This window comes from Perca flavescens, chromosome 15 (genome assembly GCF_004354835.1).
Source record: "Perca flavescens isolate YP-PL-M2 chromosome 15, PFLA_1.0, whole genome shotgun sequence".
NCBI lineage: Eukaryota > Metazoa > Chordata > Actinopteri > Perciformes > Percidae > Perca > Perca flavescens.
Genome location: NC_041345.1, coordinates 3,356,604 through 3,374,003, shown reverse-complemented (window position 1 = coordinate 3,374,003; position 17,400 = coordinate 3,356,604). Strand labels below are relative to the sequence as shown.

The window sequence follows — 17,400 nt, the reverse complement described above, 5'->3', positions numbered from 1 at the left end:
TGTTATTTTTGTCCAGGTTAAAGCACACAGACCCACAAAGGCGTGTTTCCCACGGACGCTGACGACATCAGAAATTCAGCTGAGGAAACAGTTCTCCGCTAGAGAATATGTAACATAAGATGGAGACACACGGTAGCTTGTTCAAAGCCATGTAAAAACAGCCAAAGCAGCCAGCCAACACAATAAGCAAACTGTCTGAACAAAGGCAAACAGAGAAACCTAAAACCTCCAGGGGAGCGGCCACGCTGGTTTGTCAGGCAGAATGTTGGACACATCTCTAAACCTTGCAGATATGACAGAGGTATGAGAAAAGGAAAACAAATCGGTTCAAGTTCAATGCACTGGAACACCTAAAATCACCTCAGTATAATGCCAGGCTTGCCAGAGATGGTGTACACTGCATTCATTACAGCCTCCTCAAATGTTTGATTATAATTCATCCAAAAAAATAATAATCTTGGAAAGCCTCATCAAGCCCAATTAGAAAAAAACAATGACGACAGTCATTTATTTTTTTTGACAAATGATTTAGTTTTCTGTCCCAACTATAAAATTATAAAAGTATAGAGACAAAAAAAAACAAATCAGTGTAGCCTTACACCCAACATTTGATATTTGTATTCCTCCATCCCTTCTGCCATTAGGCTCTTAAATGTTGCCAATGGAAGCAACCTCGCCACTCTTCTTGCCTGGGTTACCCGTTTAGTTTTGTTGCCCTTTTGGGATAAATAAAAGTTGTTTGAATTGAATTGAGGCAAATGAGCCAGGCGAAAAGGGCAGGCTATGGTTAGTAGCAACCGGCACAGACAGGCTGAACTCAAACAGAAAAAGGTAATATCAGCTTTTTACTTTGTTTTTACTACATTTTATTATTATTATTATAATTATTATTATGTTGTATTTTAATTGATCCAACAGCCCATGTTGGAGACAAATAAATTACAAGCAGACAGATGCAGATGGATGTGCGGCCAGGCAGCAGGGAATGAAATGGAGGGTGAGTTGAATGGCTAGAGACGCGGCTGATAGATAGCTGGACTCCGGAGCGAAACAACAGGGTCCATATCTGACTCCGGGTACCTGTCCTTTCCTGCTTTGCCAACGGAGGGGACTCCCCACTCTCCTGGCTCGCAGACTGAGCTGGCAGCGTTTCCTTGTTAGGTTCGAGGGAGTCCGTTTTAGGCGCGGCTGCGTCCTGGGTGGCAGAGCCGGGGTTAGGGTCAGACTCGCAGCTCTCCTCTGCAGCAGGGGGAGCCGTGGCTGCTGTGGTATGACATACACACACAGGGCGAACAGCACCAGCGGAGACATTATTTAGCAGAAAGTCAGGTGCAGGTAAAGGTCTTGATGCTGCCGCGGAGAAACCACAGACACAGTTTCACCATGCAAGTCAAGAAAACTAAACCTGCTGCTACCAGCACTATTGAGTCGTCTGTTAAGGACTTACTCTAGGAGAAATGGCATGTAGAGAATAACAGAATACTGTACATTAAGGGCTGCACAATATATTGTTTTTTTAAATTGTCATTGTGATATCAACTGGCGCAATAGAGATTTTTGGAGCACGTTGAAAGAAAATATCAGTAAACTGCACTTTAAAATAGTCATTGTCTTTTTTTACTGGGTGCCTTTTATATTCAATTCAATGTTCAATTTGTTCAATAAAATAACATTGGAAATTATTTCCTTTCGTTCGTTCAACACTTTTACAAGCAATTTGTTGTATTTTAGCAGAATACTGAAAGCAGCAGAAGTGAGTCCACTTCAATATCTGTTTATCCCAAGAAATAAACTTATCGTGATATTCAACGTTATTGCATATCCCATACTTTCCTCATATGGTACTGTATATGAAGCTGACTTTTACCTTGGGAACCAGCATTTTCCTTGGCCTCTTTGTGCTCTCCGTTGTCGAGCTGCGAGGCGAGCTCGGGGGTGTCCTCCGCTGTCTTAACGGAGCCGGTTTCTGCTTCCTGCTTCACGTTCTCTTCCCGCCTTTTTGCTTCCTGTGCCTCCCGCTTCACCTTCATGCGCTCCGTGATCACATCTGAAAGCCAAAAGGAAACATTAATTCATCTAAAAAGTTAAAAAAGCATTACCTATCCATGCGTTCCCATAAAATGTTAACAAATGTAAACGCTCTTTTTTTTTTTTTTTAGCAACTGCTTTCTCCCACGTTAGGATGAGATCACGACAGAGTGAATAAACACACTTTCTTTGTCCAGAAGTGATAAATAAATAAATCCAGTCCATACTCCGAACTTCTCGGGGCAAAAAAATATTGTAAATTACAAAAAAACACTCCTCATTCCTTACATTTGCATATCACAATCATTTGCTCCAATTAAATCATTAGGGCTGCAACCAATACATTTTTTTAATCTGCCAAAAAAACATTAAATCCTTTTGTCTATAAAATGGCAAAAGAAAAAAATTTCCCAGAACCCAATGCAACTTCTTCAAATACCGTGTTTTACCATCAGTCCACAACCCATACATGCTCAGTTTACTACATGTTTAAAAAGGCAGAAAATCCTCACATTTGAGAAGCTTTTGATGTTTTTTTTTTTTACTTTTGATCTAGAAATGAATGGAGTAATGAACAATAGTTTCCGCTAAATTGTCTGTGATTCGACTCATCGTTTCAGCTCTACAAACAATGATTTGAAAGGAGTGCTCTAACCTGCAACTGGAGCACAACATACTCCAGTGATAAAATCAACGCTGCTTTTCAGGTCCAGGTGACTCTTGACTGGTTGTATGAAGAAATATAAAAAAAAAATAATATGAACTTGTTCTTAGTAGGGCTGTGTATTGTCAAGAATCTGGCTATACGGTACGTATCACAATACATGGGTCACGTTTCAATATATTTCGATACTGTGCTTAAGGCGATATATTGGGATTTTTTAAAAGTATACATTTTAGAAAAACTAATATTTTTAAAAAACAATTCAGTACGCAGAAAATCAAACTGCCCTTTCCTGAAAGGGCCAATATCTCTAACTCTAATCTCCTGTCTAACCATGTTTCATAACTACAGTTTTTTTTACTACGACAGGAAGAGCCGTTTCCCAACCATCCCAGATGAAGAAATGCAGAGGCAGGCAGCACTGTGCTGCAGCAGCGGGTTTTTAACGGATGAAAAATACCAGCAACAGCCATAAATCACTTACGATGGGCTGGAAAAAAAGCACTGCCATGGCTTTACAAAAACATCTCTATTCCATTTAGTGCTACAGAATACCTATTCCAACTTCTAGCTTTTGACAGGATGCCAGAGGAACTTCCCCAATAAAACATAGCACCACACACACACACACACAGTCTTTTTGAGAGCTGAAATTCAGGCAGTTTAGCGACAGAGACAGGAACACTGCTAGGAGAACAGATATGGCAGCCTGTCACACACAAACGGAAACTGCTGGCGTAGTAATCAAAAGCTTTCGTCCACACGTCTCCTTGGTGGGAGGTAGAGGAGGAAAACGGCTGCTTGTTGTCTGAGAGAGCGTGAAGCAGAAAGAAAAGGCAGCGCCTGATATTTGTACTGTAGCAGAGCACTGCTGCCTGAGGGGAGAACTAGGTTATCTGAAGCACTGATGCAACCGTTTTAAGAATGTAAGGCCCTGTTTACACCAATACGCTCGCTAGACGGCAACAGCGTTTTTGGGGCTTAAAAACGCAAAAAAGTGAAACCACCCTCCAGAGTGGAAATCTTAGAAACGCTCCACCGTCGCGTTCCCGTCTAAAGGGTAAAAATGCATTGTGTGTGCCACGTGTGTGTGTGTGTGTGTGTGTGTGTGTGTGTGTGTGTGTGTGTGTGTGTGTGTGTGTGTGTGTGTGTGTGTGTGTGTGTGTCGTTTGGAGCAATAACCCCACCTCCTCGTCTGTCCAGACAAACTTGTCAGCTTTTGTTGTTCGCTTTGCCATGTTTTGGTTTGGCGCTTCCAGGGAGAGAAGTAGAAGGAAGGTTGTGCGCAGGCGCACAGACTTGGTGGTGTTGTGTTGCAGTGCTTCACACTACCACCTAGCCGCCTGGTGTGCATACTGCATCAATTTCACACACTTTTGCGTCACCATGTCCACGCAGATTTCCCTCCCAAAACGCAGAATAAAAAGTGAGAACGCAACGCCACGTTTGCGTTTTCAATTCAGATCGGTTCCATCTGAACATAGCCTAAGTCTGCAGGAAAGAAACAGATAAATACCTTCGCCTACAGCTCCAGTCACAGACGCCCTGATCAGATAAATGATTTCCCTTTAAACACTGCTCATATGAACGTCATCCTACCCACTAAGGGTGGAAAAATAAATCCAAAATCGTATGTATGGTGATTGCTTTGGCAACGGTTTTTAAAAATCGACTCTTGGGCGCCCAGATAGCTCAGTAGGTAGAGCGGGCGCCCATATATAGAGGACTACTCCTCGAAGCAGCGGGCCCGGGTTCGACTCTGACCTGCGGCCCTTTGCTGCATGTTGTTCCCCCCTCTCTCTCCCCTTTCATGCCTTCAACTGTCCTGTCAAATAAAAAGGCCTAAAATGGCCCAAAAAAATACCTTTAAAAAAACAAACAAAAAAAAATGTATTCTTTTCCCCAGAATTGATATTTTTACCGATGATTCACCGAAATATTTTCTGTTTATACGGTACCCCGGACATCGACCTCACCAGCTAAACAGAGCGATCAGTTTTTAGAAATGTCTCATGATAAATTGTCTCTAGCAGTGTATTATTTAACTTTTGTCAAGAAGGAAAAGAAAATCACAATACTCAAATGCTATAAAATCGCAATATTTCTCGAACTGCAATAAAAGGACAATCGCAATACACCCGCGTATCGTGAACAAATCGAATTGGGACAGAAGCGTATGGTCCCAGCCCTAGTACTCACGTGTGCCAGAATGAGGTTACACTATCACAGGGCTCAAATGTATCTCTATTATGGGGGAATGAAGACCATATCAGACCCGTACCGTTGACAGCAGTGAGGTAGGCTTTATTGTTTCCACGGGCTTTGTTGGTCAGGTCCTCGGTGATGTCCATGTGGGCTTGCACTTCTTCCTTCATCTCCTCCAGGGTGGCGTGGAGGTCCATCTCCCAGTAGTGCTTATCCAGGCACTCCATGAGCTCCGACAGCTGCGCCTTGGTGCTAAAGTACCAGATCTTTTTCTTCTCGTGCTCCCCGTCCTCCTCGCTGGGGAGTTAAGAGCAGGTTCTTAGACACATCTTTAAATATCCGAACAAACCACATCACTTGCTCTATCACTTCACTGCAAGGTATCGTTACAATAAAACTTAACCGAGACAACATAAACTTGGGTCACTGTATGACAGCTATTAATGACACCACTGTTAAATAAATACCTCGTAGATTAGTGTGACTTTTAACTTTAGTTAAAGAAACATTACCTTAGAGCTGGGCAAAATATCGATATCGTGATGTGAGGCTAGATATCGTCTTAGATTTTGGATATCGTAATATATGACACAAGTGTTGTCTTTTCCTGATTTTAAAGGCCGCATTACAGTAAAGTGATGCCATTTTCTGAACTTACCAGACTGTTCTAGCGGTTCTATTATTTGCCTTTACATTAAGGTTTTAAATTTGTTTTTTAATCGTTTTCTAACTGCTAATGTTTTATGTAAAGCACTTTGAATTGCCTTGTTGCTGAAATGTGCTATACAAATAAAGCTGCCTTGCCCACTTAATCATTATATCCACATTACTGATGATTATTTATCAAAAATCTCATTGCGTAAATATTTTGTGAAAGCACCAATATTCAACACTACAATATCGTTGCAGTATCGATATATTTGGTCAAAATATCGTGATATTTGATTTTCTCCATATCGCACAGCCCAATCAACTCTGCACTCTGTTGAGATACCGTTATTTAAAAATATAAAAAAGTAGGGAGAACCCTGTACGAGCAAGCTGCAAAAAAATTATTTCCATACACGAATGAAATTGCAGTAACAAGCTGATTCATACAGAAGGACACCAGCTGTGTATGAAGAAGTTAAGCTAATGTGGCTCCAGATAAAAACGAGTGTCAAGGACAGGTTACACTGTGACTCCAAAAGACTGCTAATATTCTTCTTTGTTGATCTCAAACATCGAGGGCCTTTTTTATTTAATTACCCAAATTAAAAACACTTTCTCACAGTAAGATGAAATCAGCCTCTTATCTGTAAAGTCTAACATAAGCTTGGGGTGAGGTGGAGGCAACCAGGAAACATCACTTAAGATAAAAAAGGGACTTTGATTGTATATCTCTTTTGTTAATCCCTATTCAAACTGATGACTGAGTTCATGGAAACACGGTGCATTCTACTCGACCAGTGATTTTCACTGCAACTTTCAGTTTCACTCTCTAGCTGCTGGCCTTTTTTTTCTTTTAGGAAACTGTTTTCAATTTAGAGTAAATGTGCATTTGGTTTCAAAAGGCTATTACTGAATAGTTACATGGGTCACGGTTAACGACAGTGGCTACTTTTTCACTGCTTCATGACTATGGTGATATGTTTTACATGGATGCTTAGATCTTTACACGTTTACCACAGTGCACTGAGGTATATAACTACTAATATATTGGGCTGCGCAATTAATCGAATTTTGATCGTGATTTTGGCTCCTGACGATGACAAAAACAATGTAATCCACATTACATTTTGTAAGTAAACTTATTTTGTCTCGTGTTCTGAAGGGCTTTCCAATTAATTGCACAGCCCTACTTGTTAAAGGGTTGTAACATGCCATTGTGTTAAGTCAAGTTACCAGTTGGACAGCACTGTACCGGTTGTTATTTTCTGTGTTTTTCTCCCTTTTTGTTTCGAATGTATTTGGTAATAAAATCGGTTAAGTTTAAAGCTGTTGGCACAGAAAGGTAATTCTAGTGGAGCGGAAAGGCACGAGGGTCCTAACTTACACAATAATCCTTCTATTTAGGAACCAGTATTTCCTCTGGTGGCGGTCGTATCCGATGGGCTCCTGGCGGATGTAGGGCCTGTTCTTCTGCGCCTCGCCCACACAGTCCGTGACACCCGGCACCTTGTGTGCCACGCAAATCTCGCACTGCCACTCGTCCTCTGGCACCTCCGTCAGCGGTGGCTTCACACACTCCAGGTGGTAGACCGCCGTGCAGGTCTCGCAGCACAGCAGGTCGCCCAGGCGGTGACAAACGCGGCAGTGGTCGTCGTACTGCATGCTGCCGTCAGACATCAGCTCCTCGCGGGCGATGTTGGTGGTGAGAAACTGGTCCACCAAAAACTGCAACACCTTGATCTTACTTTCGAGTGGACCGTAGGGATACTCATCCACTTCCTGATACGGCAGGACGTGGTGGTACTCCCGGTCGCTCTCGCAGTACGCCCGCAACACCTCAGGCCACGTCATGCCGTCTATAAAGTACAGAGTGGAGTTGACGCTGTCCTTTAGGTCAGCGGGGCCAAAGGTAGTGTTGGATGTGTCCTCCTCGCGTAGGATGACTTTCAAAAGGGAATTATGGGTCTCTGCTATTAAAGTGCACTGCTCCTGGCCTACCAGAGCCGCGCAGAAGTCCTCGAAGCGGAAGGGGGAGAGACGCAGCACCATGCTGAAGTTCCGTAGCACTTCGTAGATGGAGGTGGCATTAAGCAGCTCCTCGTTAGGCACCAGGAGATCCTCGGAAGAGTCAGGAAGCTGAAGGGCAGGAATCTCCTTCTCCTCGAGGATGGGAGTGCGAGGTCGGGGAGCCCGTACTTTTTTCTTCCCTGTAGGATACAAAAATTATATCAATAAACCATAATTAGATCGTTTCGCTTCTTAGCTTACAGCAGAGGAAAAAGCATCTAAAATGTTGTGTTTTCTAATACTTGAGAATCATATATTCATCTTAATATGCACATGTAACTATTTTTGAGATTGCTGTTGTGGTATTATTGTGTTCTGAATATCGTATGTACTGTACAGGAAACATTTTTGTATCCAGTTTCCCATCTGGGATAATAAAGTGACTGAGCTGAACTATATATTGAGGTACAATAAGTCAAAATACTGTGAGGCTTGATCTTATCCACATCACCCTGCTCTTATGTAGGCCTAGTTGTTCGTTTGTATACCAATATATCCAACATGCAGTTGGATATATTGTGCATTATTTCTAAATGTAGTTGTAACTCTTATATTATCAAACCTACAGGTGCCGTTAGTTTGCCATAACCCCTCAAATAGAAACACAACTCAACAGAATAGTCTGGTATAAAGTTGGTAGCAAACTTTAAAGTGTGCTACTTTGGCTGAGCTGACTCAACACATGGCCAGTGTCAACTATTAGCTTAATGAGGCTGTATCTAGGAAAACATTAGCTGTCCAACTGGCTAATCACGTAAATGTTAGTCAGACCACACATTTGAACCCCCCTTTTCTTTGTGTTGCACCGTAAGAGACATTAGCTGTCGTGTTTTAAATGAGTTTGGGAGTGATGAATTGTAGGGTTAACAAAGTTGAAAGTTGCCAAAGTGTCAAAATGACAAGCATGCTAGCCACGCTAAGTTAGCTAGCTGGCTATTTTAGTTTCTTTTTTATCAACTTCAATCAGAAACTACAATTTCTTCCTCACTTCTAACTATAAAGTAGTACGCGTTGAATGGAGCTATAGCAGCCTACGTTAGGTCGCCGTTATCTAACGTTAACTAACAGACTATATGACAGTAGGCAGCTAATTTCAACATGCTAACGTTAGCACGCTAGCAGCTAAGTTATTAACCTAAATGCAAGTGAATACTTTTTCGAGTTAGATGCATTCGCAGTTATTCTTAAAATATGTGTTAATTGTATAAAACGGCGTGCTTTAAGATGTGATGACAGTAATGGTACGCTAGTGATACAGCACCTGCAGCAGCAGTAATGAGCCGACTGCGGCCTGTGTTCATACAGTGTGCATTCTCCATTTTGAACAATAACCTTTACTGCTTCCTGCACGGACCAGAAACAATAATCAGCTGCATTTACTGGATGCATTTCCCAACTTCTGCAGTGCACACTGAGACACTGCAGCCACTGCCTGACCATATGGGTTTATTTACCCGTAGTGCTGGCGTGTGTGCTCTGACTCCGAAAGCTACTCTCTGTGCAGTAGCTGGCATTATCCTCCTCCTCTTCGTCGTCCAGCACATCATCTTCAAGGCAATCAGACTCCTCTCCGATGGCCTCATCCTCGTCGGACTGAGGTTCCTCCTCGACAAACTCGTCCTCCTCCGACCTCAGACTGACAGCATCGTCGTCCTCGTCGCTCTCGTGGTCGTCGTACACCACTGCTTTGCAGGCAGCAGCCGTGCGCTTTCCTCCACGGCCCCCTCTGCCTCCTCTTCCAGCGCCGCCTCTGCCTCGTCCCCTGCCCCGTGTTGACGTGACGGATCCCGCTTTCCTCTTCTTGGCCGACTTAGGGGTCTCCCTCGTGGGGCTCTCGACGTCCTCGTCCCCGCTATCCCTTAACCTGGGTTTGAGATTCCTCCTGGGTCGCAAGCCTCGGGCCGTAGCTGCGGACGAGTCCTCGGCTGGTAGCGGTTTGGGCGGCCTGCCTCTTTTCCCTCTCATGATAGGCGAAATCTCTTATTTTAATATCCCAATGATTGCGTTTATTTAGCCTACACAAGCGAAAGCGGCACCCCCTGCAACGATGGACCGGTGGGGATTCAGACGGTGCAGTAAACCCGTGGAGCCCCTGTGTCTTTTCGGGTGTGAAAGCTCAAAACGTTAGCCCGGCGTCCTGTTTGGGTTCGCCTAGAGCCGCCATTTTTCTTCTCCTCTGCCTCGCTGAACAAACAGCAGGCTCTCTCACTACAGGAGTCACGTGGTCACACTGCTTCCAGCTCAGTGGCAACAATGCCCGATATGACAATAATTAAACTACTCACAATTAGTTTCATATTTTAACCAGGGCCGGCCCAAGACTTTTGGGGGCCCTAAGCAGGAGTTGGTTTTGGGGACTCTCCACATTGTAACGTTTTGCCACTGCACTTGGCACTAAACCAACTTGTGTATTGTAAATATTAGTTTAAGCACTCATAATGTACAAATAAAGCAATTAAAGACTAATGTGAGACAAATTAGCAGCAACACTTTATCTTTAAATAGACCGGCTCTGTTATGAGCTCAATTGTGGGACATTTCAAGCACTCTTGGGGGCCCTCTGGTAGCCACGGGGCCCTAAGCAGCCGCTTATTTCGCTCTTGCGTCGGGCGGCTTTGATTTTAAGTTTGATTTATTTATTTGATAGGGACAGAGCATGTTAATAAACATCAGTATAGAATACAAGATGTAAACGTGCCAGAGTTAAAAAGAACTATATCATTCAGGTAACAAAAAAAGGGAACATTACAAGTAGCAGGATCCGAAAAGGGTTCATTGTCAAAGTAAGTTACACGTACGAGGAATTTGCATTGGTGGTTGGATACATAAACAAACATATTGAACATTAATATGAAATAAACAATAAGTACATAAACACATATATACAAAATAACTGTTTAACATAAGAAAAAAAAAGAGGCTGAATGGATTGAGTGCAAAAAATGTAGGCCTATATGTGCGATGGACAGGTGCATAGTCCAGGATGTAGGCTGATGCAAAGTGTAATGACCGGAATGATAACAAATCACAATTAGTTTCATATTTTAATTTATTTTATGTATTTATTTATTTATATGATAGGGACAGAGCACGTTAATGAACATCAGTATAAAATACAATATGTAAACATGCAAGAAAATGTAATAATGCTACTTTACATACATAGTCCCTATAGGAGGAGGGTCTGGCACAGCGAGACTACTAGGTAGGTAACAGAGAAGAAAGAACATGTACAAGTAACCTAACAATATATTATACATACGTATAGTAAATAATACATATGTAGAAGAGAACAGGAAACATTACGCAACATGTCAAGTTAAAAGTGATCACAAATCTGGTTTGCCTTGTTTGGTCACACCACTGATTTCTTATAAGCCTATGTTGGTGTGCAGTTTCCCTTTTAATCAATCAATCAGACTTTATTTGTATAGCACTTTTCATACCTATAAAATGTAACACAAAGTGCTTCACACAAGTCTCAGCGTTTGTAATTAACAAAACAGACACTAAATAAAAGCAATCGCCAAAAATAAAAACAGGAGCTGAGGAAACGTGAGGGAAAGCCCAGAGGCAGGATGAGAAATAGATTAAAACTCATGTAACATTACTGTGTGTGTTTGGGGTGGGATAGGGGGACACTAATGACTGTAGATTTGTATGCCTTTATGTATCTGTATTATATGTTGTACTGTAAATACTTTGTATTTTAATGTGCCATCTACCTGCCCAGGGACAACAGGTGGAAATTAGCAATTTGCTACAACCTGGCACAAGACATCTATTAATGTTTTTTGTGCACTGTCCCTGTTCAAATAAATAAATTACAATTACAAAAAATCTGTGTTAGGACCTCATTCGCATATGTTAGACTTTAAAGTCCCCGAGAGTCAATTTGTTGTAGTACAGGCATATTGACCACATAATCCACAACATAAACATTGAACCAGACATCTACAGCGCTATTTATCAAACACATCAATAAATAGAATACAGTAAAAGGAGAATATTGCACAATGTCCTAAATAAATAAAATAAAACTACTTCACATCTATTCTTTCAGTGATACCCTTCCCTACATCTTATTTAATTAGGTTATTGCCATAGGAATCAATGAGTTTTTGGCTCGGTTGGTTCTGACGTTAGGGTATCTATATCTACGACCGGAAGAGAGCGCCTTGAACTCCCCTGAAAGTAGATGGCTTGTATCCATACAGACCTTGTCTGCCTTCTGTGCCAATCTGGTCAGATATAGTTGGTGCAGGTCTACCTGTTGCCTACCAATGATTTTTCCACAGGTTTTAACAATCTTCCCCAATTTGTTCCTATGGGTGATTTTTGAATGTCCATACCAGCATACAACACAGTAGGAGAATACTCTTGATAAAGGACTTGTAAAAAAAAAGTCAAAATGTTTTTGTCGACATTAAAATAATTAAGTTTCCTAAGAAAATACAAACGTTGTTGGCCCTTTTTAAAAATGGCATCAGCACACTGATCCCAGGATAATTTACGGTCAATGATGAGACCGAGATATTTGCACTCCGTCACCATCTCAATCTCCTCTCCTCTTATCAGAGTCGGAGTGGGTGAGGAAGCCCCACGTCTAAAATCAAAGAGTCAGCAGACTCGTGCAACACCGGATCAGTTTCATCTCGCTCCAGTAAACTAATCACAGCAGTATCATCTGCAAATTTAATTATATGACGTCCTGGGTAACTACTGCGACAACAGTCAGTGTACAATATATATAGCAGTGGTGACAAGACACTACCTTGTGGTGTCCCAGTTGAAGTAAACGGACCCCAGATAATGTGTTCCCCACCCTTACTCTTGGCTGCCCACTCAGGAAATCCAAGATCCATTTAATTAATGTTGAGTTTAGCTGGAAATTGTCTCTACGTCTGTTTGCTAAAATTTGTGGGTGGATTGTATTGAATGCTGATGAAAAGTCTGCAAATAAAACGCGAGCATCTTTTTTACAACCCTCCAGGTGGGTATACAGATAATTTAAAGGCCAGGGACGTGCACAGATACATGCTATTGTTTCCCGGACAATGGCCCATTTAAATGTCTGTGCACGTCCCTGTGTTAGGACTTGTAAGGAATCGTTAGGAGATCGTTAGGATGTGTTTGGCAGTCCTTTTGCTGCAAAGTAACACAACAGAGTTCATAGCACAGTATTTGCACAAAACTGTACAGCTTTCTAATTCTAAAACAGTTATATTACATATTTGTTATATATATTTTTTGGTATCTTTTTCATATCTATATTGTATATATTTTTTTCTATTTTCTACTGATGTTCTGGTCTGGGTTTACAATAATAAAGACTTAAGTCTATGATGCTCCAAATATTAAATATAACTTTATGTTATGCTGCGTTCCAGGCAACCTGTGACCTGTGCTTTCACAACCTTCTTCCCGTGACAGTGTGTTACTCCTCGTGAACTGGTACCAGATGGTTGTACTCCCAGTTACAGTTTTTGACGTCACACACACATAAACAACAATGGCGACCCCTGTTGATGCTGTACAGATGCCGGTGATTAACAGTGAGAAATAGAAATAAATATACATTAATAGGCAACGTAAAGTAATTCCGCACATTGTAATCAAAATAATACACATACGAGTGTGTACTACTACAGGTTATGTTTATTAAATGAAGCCCAAAATATGTCGCTGACTAGAAATCGCCAGTATCAGCTACCGCTAACTAACGAAGGGTTTGTGGTGACTTTGCCTGGAACGCAACCAAGTCCTAAGTCGTGACCTGAAGTTGTAACTTACGGGCTAAAAAATGTGTCTGGAACGCAGCACCAGTTACAGTTTTTGACGTCACACACACATAAACAACAATGGCGACCCCTGTTGATGCTGTACAGACGCCGGTGATTAACGGTAAAAAATATAAATAAATAGACATAAATAGGAAACGTAAAGTAATTCGGCACATTGTAATCAAAACAATACACATACGATTCCGTACTACTACAGGTTATGTTTATTAAATGAAGCCCAAAATATGTCGCCGACTAGAAATCGCTAGTATCAGCTAGCGCTAGGTAACGTCAACGTTCGGTAGCCGCTAGCTAACGCTAGCTAAGGGTTTGTCGTGACTTTGCATGGAACACTACCAAGTCGTGACTTGAAGTCGTAACTTACGGGCTAAAAAATGTGTCTGGAACGCAGCATGAGGGGAGTCGAGTTGGTCCAGTTGTAGTTTTCCCTCTCCAACATTATTGCCAGGCTGTTGTTATGACTTAAATTGATAATGATTATTTTTATTTGTTTTTTGGGTCTTATTTTAACATTTTTCTGTAGTGAAGCCCTTTGTGACTTACTCTGTAAAAGGTGCTGTATTAAATTCAATTTTAAATTAAACTTTTTATTAGACAGTCGGATGTCAGCGATACGACTTTACTTTCATATCGAGTTTATGTTTTTTGATGTGTGAATAAATTGATTTCTTGTAGGATAATGTGGTATGAGTTGTCGTGGCCGAGTGGTTAAGGCGATGGACTAGAAATCCATTGGGGTCTCCCCGCGCAGGTTCGAATCCTGCCGACAACGTTACATTGTTTTGGCGTAGTTTTACTTAAATAATGCTTTTGAATCATAACACTAAACTTATTATGTCAGGAAAGCCGCACATTCACACAGAACGATCACATATGCAGGCGAAATATATTCATGGTAACAAAGCAATACCTGGAAGTGGCTGAAGTCATATACTGGTTAAAGTAAGGAAACAGCGCCCCCACACATTGCTTGCCAGTAGGTGGCAGTAATATACCATAAATAACTGAATAAACCGCGTGCACCGGTGTCAATTTAATAAGTCAGCTTGAAATGAAATCTGAACCTAAAAATACAGTTTTTTCATGTTTTTTATGTAGGCTATTTATGAGACTTTTGGCAGCAGCAGTAAACGACAAGCAGAAGTACAAAAAACACTGTTTGCAATACACAGGCTTTTGAATAGTGGTTAAACAACTTAAATTGACTCACTAAAATGTTCTGACAATTATAATATAATAATATAGCAGGTGCAGAAAGACAACATAGTTTCATAGCACCTACAATTAAGTAGACCCAAACACCTCATGTGTGATATTTATGTGTGGGGGGGTGTGCAGTCTTTGAAAATAAGTTATTTTTTTATGTTCTTCACAGAAAATGAGCCAAGTCCAATGAGTTTGAGTTAGAAGAAATAATAGATAGCATCATTTTTCTTTTAGCAAACACTGAAAACGGGTCCCACAGACCCGCACAACACACAAGGGTTAAAGTATGAAAGTAAAAGTAATGTAGGGGGGGAAAAAATGCCATTAAGGACAAAAGCTTAGGCCGCACCACAGGGGCCTATAGTGCACTACCCCACCTCCCCAAAAAAACATTTTTCTAAAGGCCATAATGACTATAATGTTAATGTCCAACCATTTCGAAAAATTCGTCCAGGTACAGCCAGGGATGTAGAAGGGTTGGCTGGTCTTCCTGGCTACCAACCTCCTCGCTGGTGATTGGTTGGGACATTTCGCTTGAGTCTCTGCCACGGACATCTTCGTACTAGACTACAAACATCTGCCATTTGTGATTTGTTTCATGTGCAGGCGCGATCGCGTACAAACTAATAGGGTGTCTGAATGCTATATGTTTATACTTCTCATCCAACCACAATCAAATTCTCTCTCTCCGGATGGCGCGATTTATCTGGATAGGTTTTTTTTTTGTGTGTGTGTGTGTGTTTTTTTTTTAACGATGAAAAGCCGGAATGAAAACAAGCCGAACTGAAATTGGAGTAACGAGACTATTTTTAAAGTGTAAGGAGTAGAAAGTACAGATAATTGCGTGAATATGTAAGTAAGTAAGAAGTAAAAAGTCTGCTGTAAAATAATTACTCCAGTAAAGTATAGATACCCAAAATTTCTACTCAAGTAAAGTAACAAAGTATTTGTACTTCGTTACTTAATTCTGAGTCTGTTGTGGTTGTTTTGAGTCTCTTTGTAGTCATATTGAGTCTCTCTGTAGTCATTTTGAGTCTTTTTGTATTTATCTTGAGTCTTTTTGTAGTCATCTTGAGTCACTTTGTGCTCATCTTGAGTCTCTCTGTGGTTGTTTTGCGTCTCTTTGTGGTCATCTTGAGTCTCTTTGTAGTCATCTTGAGTCTCTGTGGTTGTTTTGTGTCTCTTTGTAGTCATCTTGAGTCTTTGTGGTTGTTTTGTGTCTCTTTGTAGTCATCTTGAGTCTCTTTGTGGTCATCTTGAGTCTATTGTGGTTGTTTTGCCTCTCTTGTTGTTTTTGTGTGGGTCTCTTCCTAGTTGTTTGATTGACTTTCCAACTTTCAAACAGTCATCTCATACAGAGACTTAGGTCCAAGGGCCGCTGGGCCTGTACCTGGCTGGTCAGCCTAATCCATCCATGGTACTCCCGTGATATACAGGAAACAACAAAGCCTTGATTGTTTATTCTAATGCCTACATCCTACGCTCGATGGTGTTCGAAGGAGACGTTGGGGGCTTAAAACATCGACAAACACATCCTACTGCAAATGTATTTTCCAAAACTGAGTTTATTTTGTACCAAATCTAGACCTCTTATTATATTTACCTCGAATACTGTCTATAAAAAACCACATCAATGCATGTGAGTGTCTAGACGAAATGATTATAATTATACTGGTGAGAGACTGGCACAAACAGGTCACTACTTCACACACTGATAATAATCTTCTCAACTCTGCACAAGATGTCCTAATCACTTGCAAATCCTCCTATCATCTTAAAATTTCCAAACAAGTGGAGAGCAGTGGGCTTTTAATGCTGGCACTGCTATTCTAGCAGCACCATATGGCACACAGCATGGCCAAGCTTGAGAGGCGAAACCTCCCTGGGGCAGAGTCTGAGTTTAGGCCTTAAATATAGTTTTATATACATCAGAAAAATGTCCTATTAATTTGATTTGAATAACTGCCAATGCCACCAGTGGTCAACGGAGACCAGTGTTGTAATTTAACAAAGTACTACTACTTTGCCGTATTTGCAAGAAGTGTTTTCATACGTAGGAGTGAACATTTCTGTTTCTGTGTTTCTTTGTTAATGTCAGACTTTGAATTATGTGTACTTTTACTTCTAATAATCTAATTAAGCACATTTAATATCAGAAAATTACTTTTGATACTTAAGTACAGTAAATATCAGATACTCTAAAGGCGCTGACACACCAACCCGATTATCGGCCGTCGGACGTCGTCGGACAGCCTGACGAGGTCGGTGACTCGAGTCTGTTCGGTGTGTTCGGTGCCGTCGTCAGTCAGAGGAGCCGTCTGCCTTCATTTGGGCCGATTTGACTTGTTGAATCGGCCAGTGGGCAACCGGACTCAATGACCAATCTGATTGGTGGAGTGCTAGCCCTTGACTAGCAAAGAAGAAGCCCGAGAGCTGACAACGGCAGTATCTTCTTATTACTAGCCATCGTATTTTCCTCCGTTCAGCGAGTAATGACAACAACGATCCTTCTTGACTACTATCACCTCTCTCTGTTGAAAACAATGACTGACGACAGCGTGCTCTGTGTTTACCAGGTCTACAGAGATGTTCCGTCATTTCCGGTTTGCATTTTTTGGGCGACAATACAGATTAGCGCCACCTGCTGTTATGGAGACGTATTACGTCTCTTACACGCGCAGAACGTACGCTCAAGTCGCTTTGGTGTATTACGAGGCACTTTTTTGAACGACTCGGGGAAACAGGAGCCGACTGATCAGTCTGGCGGTCGGCCCT

The 17,400-nt window shown here is 41.5% G+C and overlaps 1 protein-coding gene and 1 non-coding gene across 5 annotated transcripts in view; one reads left to right on the top strand and one right to left on the bottom strand.

Annotated features, from left to right (window-relative positions):
- bptf (bromodomain PHD finger transcription factor) overlaps window positions 1-9,872 on the bottom strand; it is a 41,872-nt gene extending 32,000 nt beyond the window's left edge. For 3 of the 4 annotated variants that reach the window (XM_028598517.1, XM_028598516.1, XM_028598518.1), the window contains exons 1-5: window positions 9,070-9,872; window positions 6,933-7,755; window positions 4,974-5,194; window positions 1,868-2,047; window positions 1,081-1,263 (exon numbers count right to left, since the gene is read on the bottom strand). In XM_028598517.1, the coding sequence (XP_028454318.1) occupies window positions 1,081-1,263; window positions 1,868-2,047; window positions 4,974-5,194; window positions 6,933-7,755; window positions 9,070-9,580 (1,918 nt within the window). In that variant the 5' untranslated portion in view covers window positions 9,581-9,872. The remainder of the gene's footprint in view (window positions 1-1,080; window positions 1,264-1,867; window positions 2,048-4,973; window positions 5,195-6,932; window positions 7,756-9,069) is intronic. The other variant, XM_028598519.1, reaches the window with a different exon arrangement.
- Window positions 9,873-14,109: 4,237 nt separating this feature from the next.
- Window positions 14,110-14,191, top strand: trnas-aga (transfer RNA serine (anticodon AGA)). The gene has a single exon. It is a non-coding gene; the product is annotated as a tRNA-Ser (tRNA).
- Window positions 14,192-17,400: the final 3,209 nt, after the last annotated feature.